Source organism: Barbus barbus, assembly GCF_936440315.1.
Source record: "Barbus barbus genome assembly, chromosome: 21".
Taxonomy (NCBI): Eukaryota; Metazoa; Chordata; class Actinopteri; order Cypriniformes; family Cyprinidae; genus Barbus; species Barbus barbus.
This window is the reverse complement of record NC_136749.1, coordinates 31,281,490-31,303,120: the sequence shown is the minus strand read 5'-3', so window position 1 is coordinate 31,303,120 and position 21,631 is coordinate 31,281,490. Positions and strand designations below refer to the sequence as shown.

The window sequence follows — 21,631 nt, the reverse complement described above, 5'->3', positions numbered from 1 at the left end:
ATGCATACTGCAGGCAGTGCACTTGCGGTAGTGTGCTGCGCGCTCGTTACACATCTGGCAGCAGGAGTTTGGTGGCCTGTGGATTAGTGCAGTGGGGGATGTTGGGTATTTTATGGGTGTGCAGTGCGAGCCGAGGGCTGCAGGTGTCTCTCTCTCTGTCTCCGACTCTCTCTTTTCGTCCCCAGGGAACCGCGAGGCGAGTCCAGCTTTATGATGATAGAAAAAGAGCGCAAGACGGAGCGGGGGCGCATGTGTTCTCCTCAGGCGCTCGTGCAGCTGTGAGAGTCTGATTTATGTCTTTCTCAGTACTCTGGGATTTCAAAATGCTACATTTAATCAAACGCAGGGGTCGAATGCAGAAGATGTTCGGGGGAGAGCTGCGTTTGGAGTTATGGGAACGGCAGAACAAAGATGCCTTTAATGTTCATTTCCACAGATCGAGTGAGATTCTGAATGCATTGAGTGCGGTGTTTCTGGTGTTAGCGGAGCTGCATCAGCTTCATGAGAGCGTCAGAGCTACAGCTGGGCCGCGTCGCTCCGTGTTTGAGGCAGTAGAATAATGACGGCAGGTGGATCGGGCCTGACGAGGCTTTGATCGCCCCACAAACACCCCGGCCTGAAACCAGATCTCCGGCTGGACGGCTGCGTGGGGCTCCGGGCTGCTGTGAGTCCGTTAGCTCTGATCTCTATTAACAGCTCCCTCCATCCCTCATGTAAACACACTCCTGCTCTGCTCTCCTCAAACCTGCCCCTCTCTCTTCACTGCTATGAATTTGATTAGTTGTGTGTTTTATTAAAATCACATGAAAGACACTGAATTAAGTGGCTTGAGATTCAAGTATGTAGTGAGACTCGTAAACGTTGCCTGTGATGTCGGTTATGTAGTGATGTAGTCCGTTTGGTCATGTTTGGAAGCTCCAGTCGTCTTTTCTCTCCTCGTGGAGGACCACCATCATTCTGAATGTCTTCAGACCTTCGTCTTTCTTGCGGTTGTGTTTTTTGGCTTTCTCGTTCACCTTTGGCTGCTTTAATCTGTTCATCGAGGCAGAACTGATGGTGCTTGACGTCTTGTCTCCGGCCTGCAGACACGCATCACGCTCTGACATGTGCTGCTGCTTTTGGGTGGCATGTCTTTCTTCAACAGATCGATGCAAGCTTGCATGACTCTCGTAAAACCAAAGACCCGTTTCATCATTTGGTTTTTTGGAAGTGCAGATGCAGCAAGTGGCAGGAATTCATGTTCTCTGTGTTTCAGCATGTGTGTGAGATTTGCTCGTCTATTAGCGGAGGCCTTTGGAAAAAACACAGCGTTTGATCTGACGTTTAAGAGACGAAGAATCGGGTGCTTCAGGAAACGGTTGTGAGATGCAGAGCGAGCTGTGGAGTCCAAACGGCGGCTCATTAGCTTTCCTGTAGCTCAAATAGTAGAGCATGGCACAGGGAAAGCAAGAGCTGATAAAATGTAAAAACTGTAACTTGAATGCAATGTAAGTCGCTTTGCTAAATGCTAAATGTATAAATGTAAATTAGTGGATTGTGAATGTCTCAGAGATGCTCTGACAGCACAACTGGCATGACAAAATACATTTTGAATTGCAAGGGAATTATAACCACATAGAAAAGAAGATGAAAATGATTGGTAAAAACATACAGTCCCCTCCAAAAGTATTTGAACAGTAAAGACAAAATTGCTCTGTTGGCTGTGGAGTCAAGACATTTACAAATATGATTAAAAGATGAATATGAGACAAAACTACAGAATGTCACATTTTATTATTAGCCGTTTCAACACATACATGTTTTACCAAATAAAAAGAGCAGCACTTTTAGAGTTCATCCCTCTATCTGATGAGAGCATAAGTATTGGAGCAGTTGAACATAAGGCAGATATAAAAGATTAAAAGCTATTATTTAGTTGCAGATCCCTTGCACACAATCACAGCAGTGAGTCTGTGACCCATAGACATCACCAGACTCTTGCTCTCATCCTTTGAAATACTTTTCCCAGCCTTTAATGCAGACAATCCCAATTGTTGCTTGTTTTGGGGAGTTTCTGCCTTTACTCTCCTCTCCAGCTGCTGAAATTCATGATCAATCAGATTTAAATCTGGAGATTGACTTGAGCAATCTAACACTTTCCATTTCTTTGCTCTTATAAACTCCTTGACTGAACTGCAGGGTGTTTTGGGTCATTGTCCTGATGCAATATGAAGCACTTCCCAATGAATCTGGTGGCATTTTCTTGAATATTGGTAGGCAAGATGGTTTTGTACCCTTCCAAATACATTCTGCTGCTGTCATCATACATTAAGTCATCAGTAAAGTTGAGAGGGCCTGTTCCAGAGACAGCCATGCATGCCCATGCCATGACACCACCTCCACCATGCTTTACAGATGAGGCTGTATGCTTGGGATCATTGCAGTTCCCTTTCTTTCTCCACATTAGTGCTTTCCCATCACTTAGATAAAGGTTCATCTTTGTCTCATCGGTCCATAAACACAGCTTCAAAACTCTTCTGGCTCACCTTTGTGCTTTTTTGCAAACTCTACTCTTGTCTTTCTATGTTTGGTGCTGGTCAGAGGTCTGCATCTTGCTGTGTAGCATCTGTAATTCTGTGTCAAAGTCTCCTGAGGACAGTAGATTGTCAGAGCATCACCCCAGCTTTCTGGAAGTTGTTGCTGATTTTACAGACACGTCTTTTAGGATTCATTTTCACAGCTTTTATGATTTGTCTGTCATCAGCTACTGTTGTTTTCTCAGCCGATCAGGTCGTTGTTGGTTGCTGGTGTTGCTGGTGGTTTCCAAACTCTTGATTTCTCCATGCCCTTTGTTTTTGCTAGAGCTCTAACTGACTTCCTCTTTTCTTTTAGCATCCAAATTGCTTGCTTTTCTCTCAAAGTCAGCTCCCTCGTCTTCATCCTGGTTTGTGTATCATCATCGAATGCAAGATTCAGAATACAGAAGTAATGGATATAACTGATACGACACATTCCCTGCTTTTAATATCTGAAGAATTAATGCAACAGGACACAGCTGATCACTTAGAAAGACCTGTGAGGCAACTGCTCCAATACTTATGCTCTCATCAGATAGAGGGATGAAACTATAAAAGTGCTGAACTTCTTAACTGAATGATTCCTCATCGTCTGCTTTCATGTGTTTGGGTGTGAAGGTTTCGCTCTCTGTCTCAGGCTCAAAGCTGGAAACCTGATCTTTCCTCTCAGCTACTGGATGTAATTTAATTCCCAGGATAGAGGATTCATTTCCCACAGAGATGCAGTGGCTCTCAGACATTCAGTGTCCGGTGGAAGTTTCTCAGGAGCGACTGACCACCTGTTGAGATCAGGGTTTGGAAAAATTCAGAACTGAAGAACTTTAATTCATAAATATGAATATAGATTGAATTAGCCATAACACAAGAAGTTGAATTAAAATGGCAGGAAAGAATTACAGTTGGTGCATTCTGGGAAATTAAATGCTCTTCCATTAGGGCTGCACAATTAATCGCATTTCTAGTTGTGATTACAATTATAGATGCCACAATTAGGTAATCTACACTTGACCCTCTAACACTAGAGCTCTCTATTCTATTTTTATTCCATCTACTTGTTTTCTTTTTATTTAATATGAACAGAAAAAATAACGATCCTCTAGCACTAGCTTTAGCTCTCTTTTCTATCTACTTTTATTCTTTTTATTTATTAAAACAAAACCTTGCTGTGTGTACTGCATTAGACTATCCAGGACTTATATAGTGTTGCTCTTTTGTTGTTTTCATTGCTTCTATTGTCCTCATTTGTAAATTGCTTTGGATAAACGCATCTGCAAAATTATTAAATGTAAATGTAATTGTTCATAGGCACAATTACAAGAGACCAAACCAATGTATTGCTGACATTTGAGGCTTAATGTTACAGAGAAGCAATACAAGCTTTACAGGAAGATTGTTTTTAGCTTGTTTATTTGCATATAAAAATATGACGTGCAGTTGCTTCAGACAGTGGCATAAAGCTATTGAAAACATCATTCAGTATAAATTGTGATAATCATTATTAATAATCACAATGACAATTTCAAAGGAATAATCGATAATTAGGATTTTTGTCATAATCTATTCAGCCCTATCTTCCATCCTGTTGCACATAAGTTAATTGATTAAATATGATGTCAGTTCAAACAAGACTTTGTCAGACTTTTTCTTCATTCATTCAAATTGCAAATCTGCATCCGCTTTGCTAAATCAGATTCAGGAATTGGATTTTAATTGAATCGCCACTCTGGATTCAGTTCTGATGGAGCTCAGCTCTTGAGATGTGTGTTATTGTCGTCTGATCTCACGCTGGCAAACAGCACTCAGACTGTCTTCAGAAAAGTTTTCATGTGACGTTTGGCTGTGAAATGATTGATCACGGCTCATATTCTTCAGATCATTTTCTCAGTGTTTTCCTGCAGCGGTGGTTCTTCTCCAGTGAGCTGATAGTGTTAAATCCGCTGTGGCTCTTTGGTTTGTTCGCGGGGCTGTAGTTTGTGATTCTAGCTAACTGATAACTGCGGGTCACATGCGCTCACGGACATCAGCAGGTAGTTTTCTGTGCTGCTGGCGGAACGGATTGGAGTCTCCGTGGTCGAGTGAAGATGTCAAAACACGAGGCCATGTGGGAGGGCTGAGAACCGGCCCTTTCCCATGATCCCTCAGACGCACTCCTGATCGCTGAAGGTGAGCCGTTCCCAGCGCTGCGTCTGGAGGAGGGCAAGTCCCTGACGGAAAGAAGGCATTAGCGCTGCAGCGATGGGTTAATCTGTAATTAATTAAACTAATTACAGGCCTGCCGTTAGGGCACAGTTCTGCTGTAATTAATGAAGTCAGCCAGTAGGAACACTGTGATGGAATGTGAATTTCTGAGAGGACGTTTTAAACAAAGATCTGACAGGATGTTCCCTTTAGGACCACTGACCCCGTGACCTCCACACCAGAGAGAGACGTGGCTTCACGTGTAGAACAGAATGAGTCTTAATCGTGTGTGTGTGTGTGTGTGTTTTTGTGACATATGAGGACATAAATTTGTATAATGACACAGGTGTGACAGGTATTACAAGGAGAAGGTGACTTATGAGGACATTTCCCCATGTCCCCATTTTTCAAAAGGCTTATAAATCATACAAAATGAGTAAAAATTAAAAAAAGTTTCCTGTGAGGGCTAAGTTTAGGTGTAGGGTTGGTGTAGGGCCATTCAGACCACACCCACTCATTTCAGACCACACCTGCCCACTACATTCAGACCACACCCACCCATTTCAGACATACCCACCCTCTACATTAAGACCAGACCACACCCGCCCACTACATTCAGACCACACCCACTCATTTCAGACCACACCCATTAGACCAGACCACACCCACTACATTCAGACCACACCCACTCATATTAGACCAGACCACACCCACTACATTCAGACCACACCCACTCATATTAGACCAGACCACACCCGCCCACTACATTCAGACCACACCCACTCATTTCAGACCACACCCATTAGACCTAGACCACACCTGCCCGCTACCTTCAGACCACACCCACTACATGTTCAAGTATAGAGAGCAGAAAGGTTTGTGTGAGAGCTCAGTAGAGCTGTCAAAATGGCTGAAAAATTAAATTAGAATTTTGTACTAAAATATTATTAATATTCAAATTCCAACATAATTTCAGTTTTCAAGCGTTTGGCTTCTCTCCTGAAGCCACAAGAGGGCGCATCGAGCAAAATATTTCTAATGCACGTTTCTTCAAAGCAATAAAATAACACGACTACCTTTGAAAAAAGTGCATAATGTTTAAAATAATGTTCATAAAGCATATGTAATTAAGTTTCTTAATTAGAAACAAAACAGCATCATGTATGTACGTATAGTTTAATACAAAGGACTGATCACAAAGAGTACTTTTTCATTTAAAAACATGAAATGCAGTGGGATGGGGAAAAACCACCATAAAGACATGTTTTTTTTAAAGTTGAACTTAAATGAATTTTTCAATGCTTTCTAAACACACGGCTGTTGTGTGAGACGCGAGTGCAGCGCTGATAGATGTCCCTCTAGAAAATGTGATAAATATGTGTTCTGTGTGAACGGCTTGGTTTCAGTTTCACCGTAAACAAGATCTTCTCCGCACTGATGTTCTCTTCTGAATGAACAGAGCAGCAGCGCCACATCCAGTGTGTTCAACTGCACAGACTAACAAAAGCATTCAAATACCACACTTTACATCATCATTGCATCTCGTGTGCCACTGATAAAGCTGCCTGACGCACACCGTACATTCATGTGTATTTTTATTTGACATTCAATGAATATTCAAAATTCTCATTTGTTTTTGACAGCCCTAGAGCTCAGCACTAAAACAACAGAAGATAATGGACTGTCTTCATCATAAGAACAAATGTGTGTGTGTGTGTGTTACTTTGGCTTTATAAAGATTAAAGTCTTGTTTCTATGATGTGACTCTTAACGCTCTAGTCGCTGTTGTGTGTGTGTGTTTTGAGTTCTTGTGTAATGAGTGTGTGTGAGCGGTTTGTGAGTTCTTATGAGTAATTACGGGTTCTGTTTGAAGCGGCCTGTAAAACAGCAGCTCTCTGGAGCGCCACAGAGAGAGTGTGTGTGTGTGTGTGTGTGTGTGTGTGCAGTACGAGCTCCTGCACTGGCTGGTGTATTCAGCAGGAGCTGTAGAGAGAGAGACAGGCGAGGTGTTGGCTGCTGCGGTCGGTCAGTCGGTTAGTTAGTTAGTTAGCTGGCTGGTAAACGTAGTTGTGGGTGGTCCGCAGTGCCACTCTCTCCTGCTCATTTTTAAGTCGACACGTTCTGGCCTTAGTTTGCACTGTTATTTCCTGCTGCACTTACAGCTGTGAGGACTCCCATCATGCACTGCTCTGCAGCCTCTGTGACCCTGTGCTTTCCTCGTGACATCACTGCCCCCCTGTGGCGGCTCGCTTGTCCCGCCGGACACCAGCGCTTGAGCCGTGCTCGTCTGTGACCGTGTGACGCTCTCGGAGCCGAGCTGTTCTCCGGCTCTAATGGGCTCAGTGTAAACGCTGCCCGCTCTCTAAATACATAATTACTAAAGAACACACGCAGGCTCGTTCTCTACTCAAATAAACCAACACAGTCTCACTCTAAATGTGTGCATCTCTCTCTCTCCCCATATGTTTCAGTGTGTCTCTCTGTAGGCCTGCCGCTGGTTGTAGTGGATCAGTGCATGTCTGTCTGATGTTGTTTGTGTTATCGAAGTGTCTTTAAATCAGAACGCATTTCAAAGTCTGCACAGGTCAAGCCCTGCCCCTCCCTCAAGCCCCGCCCCTCCGAGTGAGTCTGCGGCGTGATATACTGCTCATTATACTGCTTATACTGCTCATATACACACTCAGTCGGTGTGTTTGTGTCCTGCAGTAAATCTGACGTGTGTTCCTGTATCTGTGTCTCTCATCTATGTCGTCTCTATAGGAAAGCGTAAATAATCTCTCCTGCGTAACGTTTGTAATTGCAGCTGTATTTTACTCTCCGACAGAAACATCTCGTCTCAATTTTAAACCCCGTAAATTAGATGAAACTGATTTAATGAGTCTGTGGCGTAACTCTGATAGACTCACTCAACTCTCATGAACCTGTCTGTCTCTCTGTAGACCCGTCTGTGGTGCAGGGTTTGAATCCTCAGTTCTCCTGTGTTCATGTTCTCTCGCTCTCATGTTGTGACGTGTGTTTCTCTCTGAGTCAGGCTCTGGTTCACTGTCAGTCTCGTTCAGAGCCGATGTCCAGGTTTACGTTATATCTCAGCAGTGTCTCTGGCGTTTGAGCTGGAGTGAGTCATGTAATGCAGCGGTGCATGTTTCCGCTCGCAGCAGCTGGGCTGAATAACAGGCGCGGCTCAGATCCTGCTGCATGGAGCTCTGCTGAGTTTATTTTCACAGGGATCCCACTCACCGCTCGGAGGAAGTGAACGGAGAAATGGAGGGACTCAGATTTCACAAGTCAAAGATGAACATGCACCTGATCAGCAGCACGTTTAACGCCGCTGCATTACTGCGCCTCTACAGGAGAGTAGCAGTGCCTTCAGAGCTTATTAGAACCACATTTCTTTATTTATTTCTAGCAGTTGCAGTCATCTGATCTGATCCACTTTTCACTGTTTGTGAAGGGCTGCATGCAGCACGTGATCCAGTGTGTAGACGGCTGATGATCACTGTTGTGTGTTTCTGCGTAGAACCCTGCTTTTCATCCCGGGCCCGATGGACCCCGACTTCTTTTTCATTTTCACATCATAGTTCAGATCCGGGCCGGGCCTCGGGCCTGTTTTAGGCTTCTCCTTATTGTTATATTTTAGACGTTCATCAATTAGTGATGAAAAGAAATTGGCGCTCTGGTGGAAACAACACGAGGCCATGCTACCGCGACTGTGAAGAGTGGCTCAATGGTGTTTAGTGTCCCGCAGCAGTAGTGTGCTGTCAGCGCAGCTGAAGACTTCTGCCTTCAAACGTACACAATAGGCTAAAGCTTGCCACATAGCCCCAGCAAACATAACCATGAATGTGTCCGGGGGAAATAGTTATTTACTAATAAAGTACTGTTTTCTGAGTCCGTTTCACAAGGATGAAGATCCTGACTCGCTGTCTCCTCATTAGATGTGCCTTTAGAGAGAAATGCATCTTTATGGATTATGATTATAATGAAAGAGTATTTGTTTTCGATTTGTTTTATTTCGTTAAGTAGTAATTTATAGCTTTCTATAGATATATTTATCATGTCTGTGAGGCATGTATTCGCTGACTTTCGGTTCATTTTTATGAAGCGCTCCTGTTCAAGACGAGACGGCAGAAAGTGCATCGTGAGTATTTTCTTTATTTTATAAAAGCACAAGGTTTTGTTGATATTGTGAGTGCACACAAATAAAAGTAGACCCTTTACAGTTCCGAATGATGTATTACTCTTATCTTTATGAGCCACAATGATGGCGTATCCACTGAAAAAAATGCTAGTGATCGCGCTGACGTCCTGCAGAGCTCTCCGCACAAACTATTGGATATAGCGCTCATTTATCAAGGTTTAACGTTTACACATTATGTGCTTGAACTGTTTTATATGTATGGAGTTTATTTTAGGCAAGTCGTGATGATTTGAGAAGGTTAAATTGATCAAACATAGACTATAATCAGCTCACTGTATGCCGCTGGCCACTTGGTCGTTACTTTAAAAAACAAAAACTTATATTTAACGAACAAAAAAATGCTCCAAACATTTTTCTAAAAACGAAATGAAATATAATCACTTTGCCATTACGTACAAAACTGAACTACTTTAATAGCTGAAACAGTAGTATAAGCTGTTTTGGGAGAAGGGGGAAAAAGACGGGCTTGGGTCGGACTCGGGTCAGTAATTCTGATGAGCTGTCGGACACGGGCCGGGCTAGAGATCTGTTTCTGTGGTCGAACAGCTTCTGATGGTGGAATAGGGATGTGTGTTTCTGCTTCCTCCTCCATCAGTTATGAAAGACGAGGCGTGATGTGATGATGATGGTCGTGTTTTCAGAGGAGTGCAGATGTGCAGATGCTCTCTCAGTTCACTTACTCCACCAATCACAGTGCAGCATGAGACTGTGAGAGCTCTGTGATTGGCTGGTCTGTGTGTTGGCATAACATCAGGCAGATGAAAGGCTGTGTGTGTGTGTGTGTGTGTGTGTGTTCTTCCAGAAGTAACGTGTTCAGGTCCCGTCACACTGTATTTGTTTTTCTCAAGATCTTAAGTCTTTTGATCTACAGACTTAATGACTGAAATGCTTTTCTAGACGAGTAGAAATTGTAACTATGAATTTCTGTGTTGTGAGTTTTGTTACACTTTTTTTAATGATGCTGCAGAAATGTGAAGTCCTGCAGTGAAGTTTGATGCAACTTTTGCAAAATTTGAATCAAAATGAAATAATAAACTAAACAATTTAGAAAGATCGATTAAAGCGAATCAAAACCCCTTAGATTTCCCCATAACAATGAAAGAATTGGAAGATAAATTAGGGGTCCTTGAGCCCAAGAAAGCCTGTGGTGTCGACAGCATCCTGAACGAGATGCTGAAACACACAGAGCAAAGCTTCAAACTGGCCATGCTAAAACTCTTCAATGATGTTCTGTGTGTCGGGTTCTTCCCTGAGATCTGGAACAAGGGCCTCATCAGCCCCATTCACAAGAACGCAGATAAACTAGACCCCAACAACTACCGAGGCATCTGTGTGAACAGTAACCTGGGGAAGGTGTTCTGTAGCATCTTAAACACCAGACTGTTACACTTCCTTACGAAGCACAATGCCTTGAGTAAATGCCAAACTGGCTTTCTTCCAAAATGTCTCACTCTACACGACACAGAGATAAAGTGTCTTCTCTACGCAGATGACCTGGTCCTCCTGTCGCCCACTGAAGAGGGGCTTCAGGACAGCCTGAATCTGCTGGAGGATTACTGTCAGACCTGGGCCCTGACGGTCAACCTCCAAAAAACTAGAGTAATGATGTTCCAGAAACGCTCCAGATCTCAAATCTGGCTCAAACTTTTCAAATCTATAATTGAACCAATTGTTTTATATGGCAGTGAAGTGTGGGGTCCTTCTATAAAATTTGACTTCTTAAATTGGGAAAAACGCCCGATCGAAACTCTACATTTAGATTTCTGTAAAAGAATACTCAAAGTCCAAAGAAAAACTCCAAACAACGGATGCAGAGCAGAATTAGGCCAATACCCTCTGCTTCTAAACATTCCAAAAAGAGCCCTGAAATTCTGGAAACAGCTAAAAACAAGCGACCCCAACACATACCATTACAAAGCCCTAAAACAGCAAGAGCTGAGCGTAAGTAAGAGCCCCCTCCTTCAGCTGGTGCTGAGACTGACTGAGCTCACACACACAGAGATCAGCCAGCCTCAGGACACACACACACTCACACACACAGAGATCAGCCAGCCTCAGGACACACACACACTCACACACACAGAGATCAGCCAGCCTCAGGACACACACACACTCACACACACAGAGATCAGCCAGCCTCAGGACACACACACACTCACACACACAGAGATCAGCCAGCCTCAGGACACACACACACACTCACACACATTATAAACACAGAAAAACACAAGTACATCACCCATTGGACAAACAGCATTAAAAACCAGCACAAACTGGAATGTTATTCGGCCCTAAATGGAGAATCCACTGTTGTCATGCCAATAAAGCTTTCTGAACTGAATTGAATTGTGTGTGTGTGTGTGTGTGTGTGTGTGTGTGAGTGTGTGTGTGTGTGTGTGTGTGTGAGTGTGTGTGTGTGTGTGTATGTGAGGCGGTCGCAGGTGTGTGGCATTGACTCCAGAGCACAGTCTCCTCCGCTGCTTGTTTACAGTCTCGGGGCCGCTGCAGATGACTCCTGAGTTACAGGCTTTGCTCTGACAGGAGTGTCCTCGCTCCCTCAGCCTCTGCTACATCAAAGCGCTCGTCTCCCAGACGGCTGCGTGTTCAATGGGTGCGGAGCTTTGAAGTGCCGCGCGTGTTTATGATAGCGGATAGCGCTGGGCCCAAGCCATGTTGGGAAGAGAGCACGGGGCCGCAGGTGGCCTGGATGTGTGTGTTTCTGAGCGTTATCTCACACACGGCCTCTTAAAACCATAAAGTTCCCTTAATAGAGCTCTTAAAGGAAGAGAGCGGAGAGAGAGCAGATCGGCCTGCTGAAGGCAGCGCCACACAACAGGATGTTAAACATGAGCCTTTAATACATACATACACACACACACACACTCGTGCTCATGTTGTGCTCCTCGTTTGTGATGCTGGAAGCTGATTGGCTCTCAGAGCACACAGCAGCGCCTGCGGGCCTGACATACAAGATCCCGGATGCATCCAAAGCCGATCTGGAAGTAGTGGGAGCTCATCAGCGCTCTTATCGGATGATTGAGGCGTTCTGATTTACGCCAGAGAGTTCCCAGTAAATCCCGAAGGCATGGGAGCCATTACACACACACGCTCGTGACGCATGACCTCAGCACTGAACTGTGGGAAAAGATGATTGCTTAAGAACCAGAGAGGCTGATGTTTCATGGACGTTTATTGAAGAAAAATGTTATTTTTGGCTGCATATCAGTTGCTTTGAGCTCTCGTCTGAAGTGATGTGCTGTGTGTGTGTGTGTGTGTGTGTGTGTGTGTGTTGTAGGTGCGGTGCTGTTGGTGAGCGTTCAGGGCATCGCTGTCAATGTGGATCCGGTTCTGTCCTCATGGCTGCTGTTCCAACCTCAGAGAACCAGCAGCAGCAGCAGACAGACACAACAGGTACAACTGTGGGTGTGTGTGTGTGTGTGTGTGTGTGTGTTTGTGACTGAAATTGCTGATGCTGGGTGATGCTTGCAGGTTTCCATGGTGATGAAGAAGAGGAGGGAGGATGAAGCATCTGTTGGCAGCACACCACTAACCAAACAACCCAGTAATCAGGCGTCAGACTACACCAGCAGCCCTGTGAAGACCAAGACTGTGACAGGTATACACACTCTATCTCTTAAACACACTCACACACACTTGTTGGGTTTCCATGTTTTATGGGTTCATTCCGTAGGCCCATTCCGTGGTTTTTCTACAGTCCAAACTGTATTTTCTAGCTAAATCTACCCTCACACAAAACTACAGGCATGTTTAGACTCTCAAAACACTTCATTCTGTGTGATTTATAAGCTTGTTTCCTCATGGGGACCAAAAAATGTCCCAACAAGATTTTTGGGTATTGCCATCTTTACATTTTGTCCCCGTAATGTAGGGTATACCTGAACCCTGAACACACACACACACAATTACAGATGTGTAGATCATACGCAGGAAGCCTCGCTCAAAGGGAGACAACGTTTGTTCTTAGTGTCCGTTTGTTCATCCAAGTTCTGTTTAATAAGAAGAAATGTGTTTTCGGTCATGCATGCTTGCAACAGCATTTTAGTTTCAGTTTTCAAAGTTCTGTTTAAAAAGGCTTCATTTGCGGGTGTTTGGTAGATGTTCATTTGATATCCCATGTGTATCTTGTTAAAAAGCCATTTGAAACTGCTTTGTATTGTGAAGAGAGGCTGATGAGATTTAAAATGTGTCCCCAACCACTTTTCAGATCCTGCGCCAGTAGTTTTACCAGAGAATTCCCTTTTTATCTCATATTTCAATTGGTGTGTTTTATTTGTTTTATGCTTGCTGTATGCCTAACCGCTTGTCTTTTCACTTGAACCAAGGATATTTCGATTTAAAATACCCGATTCAAGCGTTTCTCCACAGATCTGGCTACTGTAGGTCTCTGGTGGTCTACATGTACACGTGAAGATTACAGTTTTAAATGTTGAACTAAAACAGAAAGACTTAAAACTAGTCAAACATCGTGTCATTGGCGTCAGGAGTGTTCTCAGCCCATTTCACTGGGTTAGTAATGAGAAGTGGTTATAAAAATTTGATTGTTTAATATTTGAAAATGAAGAAACTAGGACATAAATATTAGTATTGAAATTTTATAGTATTAAAAATAATTGTATTAAATTATTAAATACTATTTTAAAATAGAATACTGTAATTGCATTTGTAATATATTTCTTAATTTGTTTAATATTTTGCAAGTGATATATGAACTTTATTTGATATATATATAAAGCGTTTATATGTAAAGAGTGTTTGTGGAGTGGCTCTGCTGCTTCATCAGGTGGTGTGGTGTGGGAGGTTTGGGCTGGTTTGCATGTTTCTTGTCTGCAGGAGCTGCTGGAGATGGTTTGACCTTCACACTGCAGATGTTGATAATTTCCCAGTGTAATCAAAAGCCTCTCAGAGTCTATGCGTTACTGCAGTGTGGTTTTCATTAACAGAAACACAATCCCCACACACACACACACACAAAAGCTGGTCTTAACGCGACTTCCTTCTCTTTTCTTCCTGTAAATAATTGTTTGATTTGTATGTGCAGCTTTAGCTGTATCCGTACACACACACACACACACACACACACAAGATTGCGTGTGTTATGAACATGAAGAACGATCTGAATCTGTCTGCATTAACAGTGTGTGTATGTGTGTGTGTAGAGTCTAGGCCGTTCTCTGCTCCAGTGAAGGTTTTTCCATCATCTGAAGAATCTCACGTGAGTCCAGAAGAACACATGAAGAACCTGATAACACACACCTGGAACACTGTCAAATGCCTCACGCTACAGGTGAGTGTGTGTGTCAGTGTGTGTGTGTGTATGGTTGACTGTGAACTGTGTGTGTGTGTATGTGTGTGTGTGTGTGGTTGACTGTGAGGTGTTCAAGTTCAAGTTTATTTGTACAGCGCTTTTTACGACACAAATCGTTGCAAAGCAGCTCTAGAGGTAATTAAGTTTCCACAATATATTTATATATTGCAGAACCTTAATATATTTAACTTATGGCAATATTAGGTAATTGTGTATGTTGTCTGAGCGTTGGCATCCTCTGAGGTCCTCTGAGGGGTTGGCATTATCTTTTCTCAGGTGTTCGGTCATCTCAGATCATTTAAGGGTTGGATCCAGACTGAAGCTTCTGTAATTCCTAGTTACCACGGGATGTTAATCAACAGAGAAACAAATAGAGACATAATTAGCGTAGCTGCTGTTCCATCTAAGCAAAAATGATTTGTTCAACCCAAGCTAAAGAATAATAATAATGTACATTTGATCAGATATAACTGCAGTACAAGATTATAAGATGCATTATGTGAATGCTTGGCTAAAGAGATGTGTCTTTAATCTAGATTTAAACATAGAGAGTGTGTCTGAACCCCGAACGTTATCAGGAAGGCTATTCTAGAGTTTGGGAGCCAAATGTGAAAAAGCTCTACCTCCTTTAGTGGACTTTGCTATCCTAGGTACTACCAAAAGTCCAGAGTTTTGTGACCTTAGAGAGCGGGTTGGATTGTAGCGTGGTAGAAGACAAGTTAGGTACGCAGGAGCTAAACCATTTAGGGCCTTATAGGCAAGTAATAATATTTTGTAAATGATACAGAACTGAATAGGTAGCCAGTGCAGAGACTGTAAAATTGGGGTAATATGATCATATTTTCTTGACCTGGTAAGAACTCTAGCCGCTGCATTTTGGACTATCTGTAGCTTGTTTATTGAAGATGCAGGACAACCAGCTAGCAGTGCATTACAATAGTCCAGTCTAGAGGTCATGAATGCATGAACTAGCTTTTCTGCATCAGAAACAGGTAACATGTCTCGAAGCTTGGCAATGTTTCTAAGATGGAAGAATGCTGTTTTTGTAACATGGGAAATATGATTTTCAAAGGACAAGTTGCTGTCTAATATAACACCCAGATTTTTTACTTTAGAGGACGTAACAGTACATCCATCTAGTTGCTAATTGTAATCCAAGAGATTCTGTGTCCTGTTTTTTTTGGTCCGATAAGTAATATCTCTGTCTTATCTGAATTTAATAGGAGGAAATTATTGGTCATCCAATCTTTTACATTTTTTACACAATCTATTAGCTTAGATAGTTGAGAAGTTTCATCTGGTCTTGTTGAGATATATAATTGAGTATCATCAGCATAGCAATGAAAACTAATCCCGTATTTTCTAATAATATTTCCAAGGGGCAACATGTATATTGAAAATAGCAGAGGACCTAGGACAGATCCTTGTGGTACTCCATACTTTACTGGTGATAATTGAGATGACGCCCCGTTTAAATGAACAAAGTGGTAGCGATCGGACAGGTAGGATCTAAACCATCTTAAAGCCTGTCCTTGAATACCAGTGTAGTTTTGTAATCGATCTATGAGTATATTATGGTCTATAGTGTCGAACGCAGCACTAAGGTCAAGTAATACTAGCAATGAGATGCAGCCTTGGTCTGAAGCAAGAAGCAAGTCATTTGTAATTTAGTAAGTAAGTTTAGTTTCTGTACTATGGTGAGGCCTGAAACCTGACTGAAATTCTTCATAGAGATCATTCTTTTGCAAGAAGGAGCACAATTGAGCAGACACAACTTTTTCTAAAATTTTAGACATAAACGGAAGATTTGAAATGGGTCTGTAATTTGCCAGTTCATTAGAATCTAGTTGTGGTTTCTTAATAAGAGGCTTAATAACCGCCACCTTGAATGGTTTTGGGACGTGACCTAAAGATAACGATGAGTTAATAATATTGAGAAGCGGTTCTTCTGCTACAGGTAACAACTCTTTCAGTAGTTTAGTAGGTACAGGATCTAATAAACACGTTGTTGGTTTAGATGCACTGATAAGTTTATTCCTGTCCTATAGTTGTAAAGCACTGCAGTTTTTCTTTGGGTGCGATGAATGAAGCTGAAATACTAGACACAGTAGAATCTACATTTGATATTGTATTTCTGATGTTATCTATTTTATCAGTAAAGAAATTCATAAAGTCATGACTATTAAACTGTGAGGGAATATTTAGATCGGGTGGTGTCTGTTTATTTGTTAGTCTAGCCACTGTGCTAAATAAGAACCTTGGATTGTTTTGGTTATTATCTATGAGTTTGCGGATATGCTCTACCCTGGCAGCTTTTAGAGCCTGTCTATAGCTGGACATACTGTTTTTCCATGCAATTCTAAAAACTTCCAAGTTAGTTTTTCTCCATTTGCGCTCAAGGTTACGAGTTTCTTTCTTGAGAGAATGGGTATAACTGTTGTACCATGGCGCAGTACGTTTTTCTCTAACCTTTTTCAATTTGAGGGGGGAAACAGCTTCTAATGTATTAGAGAAGATAGTGCCCATGTTGCTAGTCATTTGGTCTAGTTCATGTGTATTTATGGGTACACAGAGCAGTTGAGATAAATCAGGCAGGTTATTTGTGAATCTGTCTTTGGTGGCTGGAACAATAGTTCTGCCCGGACGATAACGCAAAGCCATATAACTAATATCAGTAATACGCAGCATGCACGATACAAGTAGATCCAAGATGGCGGCACGATCAGATGCAGCGGCTGCTCCGGGTCCCAAAGATGGTGCTTTTGTCTTGTGTGTCTGTTCGTCTCCAAATAGTGTCAGTTTACCGCTAACTCATAAGGAAATCACCCCAAAACTCATCTATGATTGCCAAAGTCTTTTGGATATCGGCAACGCATACTAACAACAACTCTCGCCGGCGGCTACTGAGAAGCTACGAGGCCTTTGTTTACTGCTGGAGCCGGACCTCGAGACCGCGGCCTCACCTACTGACGCTACCCGCACAAGGCAGTGTCGCAAGCGGTGTGAGAGAGGACGGAAGCGCGGTAAGCGCGGAGGTATACGAGCTAGGCTAAGCGTTAACCCCACAAGACCGGCTCTTCCATCGCTCATACTCTCAAACGTTCGCTCTCTGGAAAACAAACTGGACTTAATTCAACTCAGTCGGTCTACACAGCATGAGGCAAGGGATTGTTGTGTGTTTGTTTTCACCGAAACATGGCTAAACGACAACATCCCGGACTCCACCATTCAGCTGCACGGGCTAACCAACTTCCGAGTGGATAGTGATTCATCACTGTCTGGTAAGACCCGCGGAGGTGGCTTTCTGTGTGTATATCAACAAAGACTGGTGTAACAATGCTGCGGTATTATCAAAACACTGTTCATCGCTGGTGGAGTTTATGGTTGTGAAGTGTCGACCGTTCTATCTGCCGCGGGAGTTCACGGCCATTGTTATCGTTGCGGTTTACATCCCCCCGTGTGCAAACACTAAGGACGCGCTTCTTGAACTGTACAGCGCCATCAGTGAACAACAAACAAATAACCCCGGCGGCTTTTTCATCATAGCCGGTGACTTCAACCACGCAAACTTAAAGACAGTTTTGCCAAATTTCTACCAACATGTGCAACAAGGGGAAACAACACACTGGACTTTGTTTACACAACAGTAAAGAACTCTTACAAGGCTGAACCCCGCCCCCACCTCGGGTACTCAGACCACATCACTGTTATGCTAATCCCAGCATACAGACCACTTCTCAAACTCGCCAAACCGGTTCAAAAACAGATAACAGTATGGCCAGACAATGCCACCTCAGCACTGCAGGACTGCTTCCAGGACACAGACTGGAACATGTTTAAAGAGGCAGCTACCTACAACAACCACACAGACCTGCATGAGTATACTGAAACTGTGACTGCTTACATCAAAAAGTGCACTGATGATGTGACAGTCACCAAGACCATCACCACACGTGCAAACCAGAAGCCATGGATGACAGCAGAGGTTCGTGCTAAAGACCAGAGATGAAGCATTCAGATCAGGAGATAAAGCAGCCCTCAAAACAGCAAGAGCCAGTCTGTCCTGTGGCATCAAAAATGCAAAACGGTCATATGCTCAAAAAATCAACAACCACTTCACAGACAGCAGAGACACACAGAGCCTGTGTCAAGCCATTCAGACCATCACTGACTACAAGCCCCCGCCACAGGCTTGTGATGATGACAAATCCCTCCCCGATGCACTCAACCACTTTTATTCACGGTTTGAAATGCAGAATGACACACCTGCACAAAAACTGCCCATACCTCCCAACGACCGGGCGCTCTGTCTGTCTCCAGCCGACGTAAGGAAGACCCTATCTAGGATTAGGATCTAGGATACCTCGCTGAGCCAGGCAGTCGTCCCCACATGTCTCAAATCCACAACAATCATACCGGTACCAAAGAAATCACCTGTGTCCTGTCTAAATGACTACCGTCCCATAGCACTGACTCCAATCATGATGAAGTGCTTTGAGAGGCTAGTCATGCACAACATCAAAACCAGACTCCCCAACACACTCGACCCGTTCCAGTTTGCATACCGTCCAAACCGCTCTACAGATGATGCAATTTCCTCCACCCTCCACCTGGCTCTTACCCACCTAGAAAATAAAGACTCCTATGTTAGAATGCTGTTCATTGACCTCGGCATTCAACACAATAATCCCACAACAGCTCATAAATAAACTAAACCTGCTGGGCCTTAACAATTCCCTGTGTAATTGGATCCTGGACTTTCTAACCGGAAGATCTCAGTCAGTCCATGTCGGCCACAACACCCAAAGCTCTACCACACTGAGCACAGGCACCCCACAAGGCTGTGTGCTCAGCCCGTTGCTCTTCACACTGCTGACCCACAACTGCACTGCCAAGTTCAGCTCCAACCACATCATCAAGTTTGCTGATGACACAACAGTGGTAGGTCTCATCAGCAACAGCGATGAAACACGCTACAGAGAGGAAGTGGCACAGCTGCCTGAATGGTGTGGCACTAACCATCTGTCCCTCAATGTGGAGAAGACAAAGGAGATTGTGATGGACTTCAGAAGAAACTCCGTTGACTACCCCCCCACTGCCCATCGACAGCTCGACTGTGGAGAGAGTCAGCAGCACTAAATTCCTGGGGGTGCACATCACAGAGGATCTCACCTGGACTACCAACACCATGTCACTCTCCAAAAAGGCACAACAGCGCCTACACTTTCTCCGCCGGCTGAAAAGAGCAAGTCTCCCTCCACCCATCCTCACCACATTCTACAGAGGCACCATTGAGAGTGTGCTGACCAGCTGCATCACTGTCTGGTACGGGAACTGCATCGCTGCTGACCGCAAGACCCTCCAGCGGACACTGAACACAGCTGCAAAGATCATCTGTGCCCCTCTCCCCTCCATCCTGGATATTTTCCTTACACGATGCTCCAGCAAAACCAACAGCATCGTGAAGGACTCCACCCATTCCTCCCACAGTCTCTTCCAGCTCCTACCATCAGGAAGACGGTATCGGAGCATCAGAGCCCGCTCCGCCAGACTGCTCAACAGCTTTTTCCCCCAGGCTGTGAGAGCCCTGAACTCAAACCACCCCGCCCCCCTCTGAAACCCCATGCAAACCCCTACCTCCTGAAACATGGATTTGTATTTTTTATCTTCTATTTTTTTATTTGTATAGGGGTAAATATTTATGTGAAGCATTCGTATAGTTTGTATTTTTTATCCGTTATTCTTTTAGTTTGTATAGGGTAAATACTTATATATATATATATATATATATATATATATATATATATATATATATATATATATATATATATATATATATATATATATATATATATATATATATATATATATATATATATATATATATATAGTTAAATCCACCAGTTGGTTAGTTGTGTATAGGTTTATAGTGTTTTTTACTTCATTGTTGTATGTCTGTATTTATGTAGCACCGTGGTCCTGCGAGGCACGACATTTTGTTCCACTGTATGTCCTCACATGTAGCGGAATGACAATAAAGCTCGACTTGACTTGACAAGGAAATGATCAGTAACATCATCACTTTGAGGTACGATATCTATATCGGTAAGGTCAATTCCATGCGATATAATTAAATCTAGCGTATGATTAAAACGATGAGTGGGCCCAGTGACGTTTTGCTTGACTCCAAAAGAGTTTATTAGGTCAGTAAACGCAAGTCCTAACGCATCATTTATATTATCAACGTGAATGTTAAAATCTCCAACAATTAGCAGTTTATCAACATTAACCAATAGATCTGAGAGGAAATCTGCAAATTCTTTTAGGAAATCTGTATATGGCCCTGGCGGTCTATACACAGTAGCCAGAGCAAGAGATAGGAGAGATTTCTTTTGCATATCTAACAGTGTAACATTAAGCAGAAGTAGTTCGAATGAGTTAAACCTCCTGTATCCTGTTTTCTGAGTAACATTGAGAATATCACTATATATTGTTGCCACACCGCCGCCACGACCAGTCTGACGGGGCTCATGTTTATAACAGTAGCTTGGTGGAGTAGACTCATTTAGACCAAAATATTCATTTGGTTTCAGCCAGGTTTCAGTCAGGCAGAGTACATCAAAATTATTATCTGTGATCATTTTATTTACAATAACTGCTTTGGGTGCGAGTGATCTAATGTTTAGGAGCCCAAGCTTTAAAATTAGTTTTTCTTCATTTATTTTGTGTTTTTCTGGTTTAATCACGATTCTAGATCCTGCATTAAATTTATATTTTGACCTCACTATTCGGGGAACTGACACAGTCTGTATAGACTGGACAACGCAAGTACTTCTATCTTTTAAGTGGGTAGAACAAAAGTCATCTTAGTAGTTATTTGAGAATTGGCTTACTAGTCAGATGGAGCGTAGCGTCTTAGAGCAGTTTCTGTTCTTTACATCATGACCAGAGGAGAACTGGCCCCCTGACTGAGCCTGGTTTCTCCCAAGGTTTTTTTTCTCCATTCTGTCACCGATGGAGTTTGGTTCCTTGCCGCTGTCGCCTCCGGCTTGCTTAGTTGGGGACGCTTCATTTCCAGCGATATCATCGACCTGATTGCAAAGACACTATTTAAACTGAACTGAGCTGGATGATGACATCACTGAATTCAATAATGAAATGCCTTTAACTGAAAATCTTTTTTTTTATCTTTTCATTTTACATTATTGACACACTATTTTCCTTTTTTGATATTGTACAGTTGCTTTGACACAATTTAAATTGTTAAAAGTGCTATATAAATAAAGGTGACTTGACTTGACATGACAATAACCATTCGTTTAAAGCAAACAGTCTACTGAACCTTTCGTGTCCTCGTCGATACGTGGGAAGCGG

General features: G+C 43.0%; 1 protein-coding gene across 1 annotated transcript in view; it reads left to right on the top strand.

The window, feature by feature from the left end:
* The window catches only part of vps13b (vacuolar protein sorting 13 homolog B), a gene marked incomplete at its 3' end in the record, with an annotated part of 144,926 nt that overhangs the window by 46,522 nt on the left and 76,773 nt on the right, over window positions 1-21,631 (top strand). Inside the window, 3 exon segments of the mRNA XM_079445862.1 lie at window positions 12,227-12,342; window positions 12,421-12,547; window positions 14,109-14,236. Of these exon segments, the coding sequence (XP_079301988.1) occupies window positions 12,227-12,342; window positions 12,421-12,547; window positions 14,109-14,236 (371 nt within the window).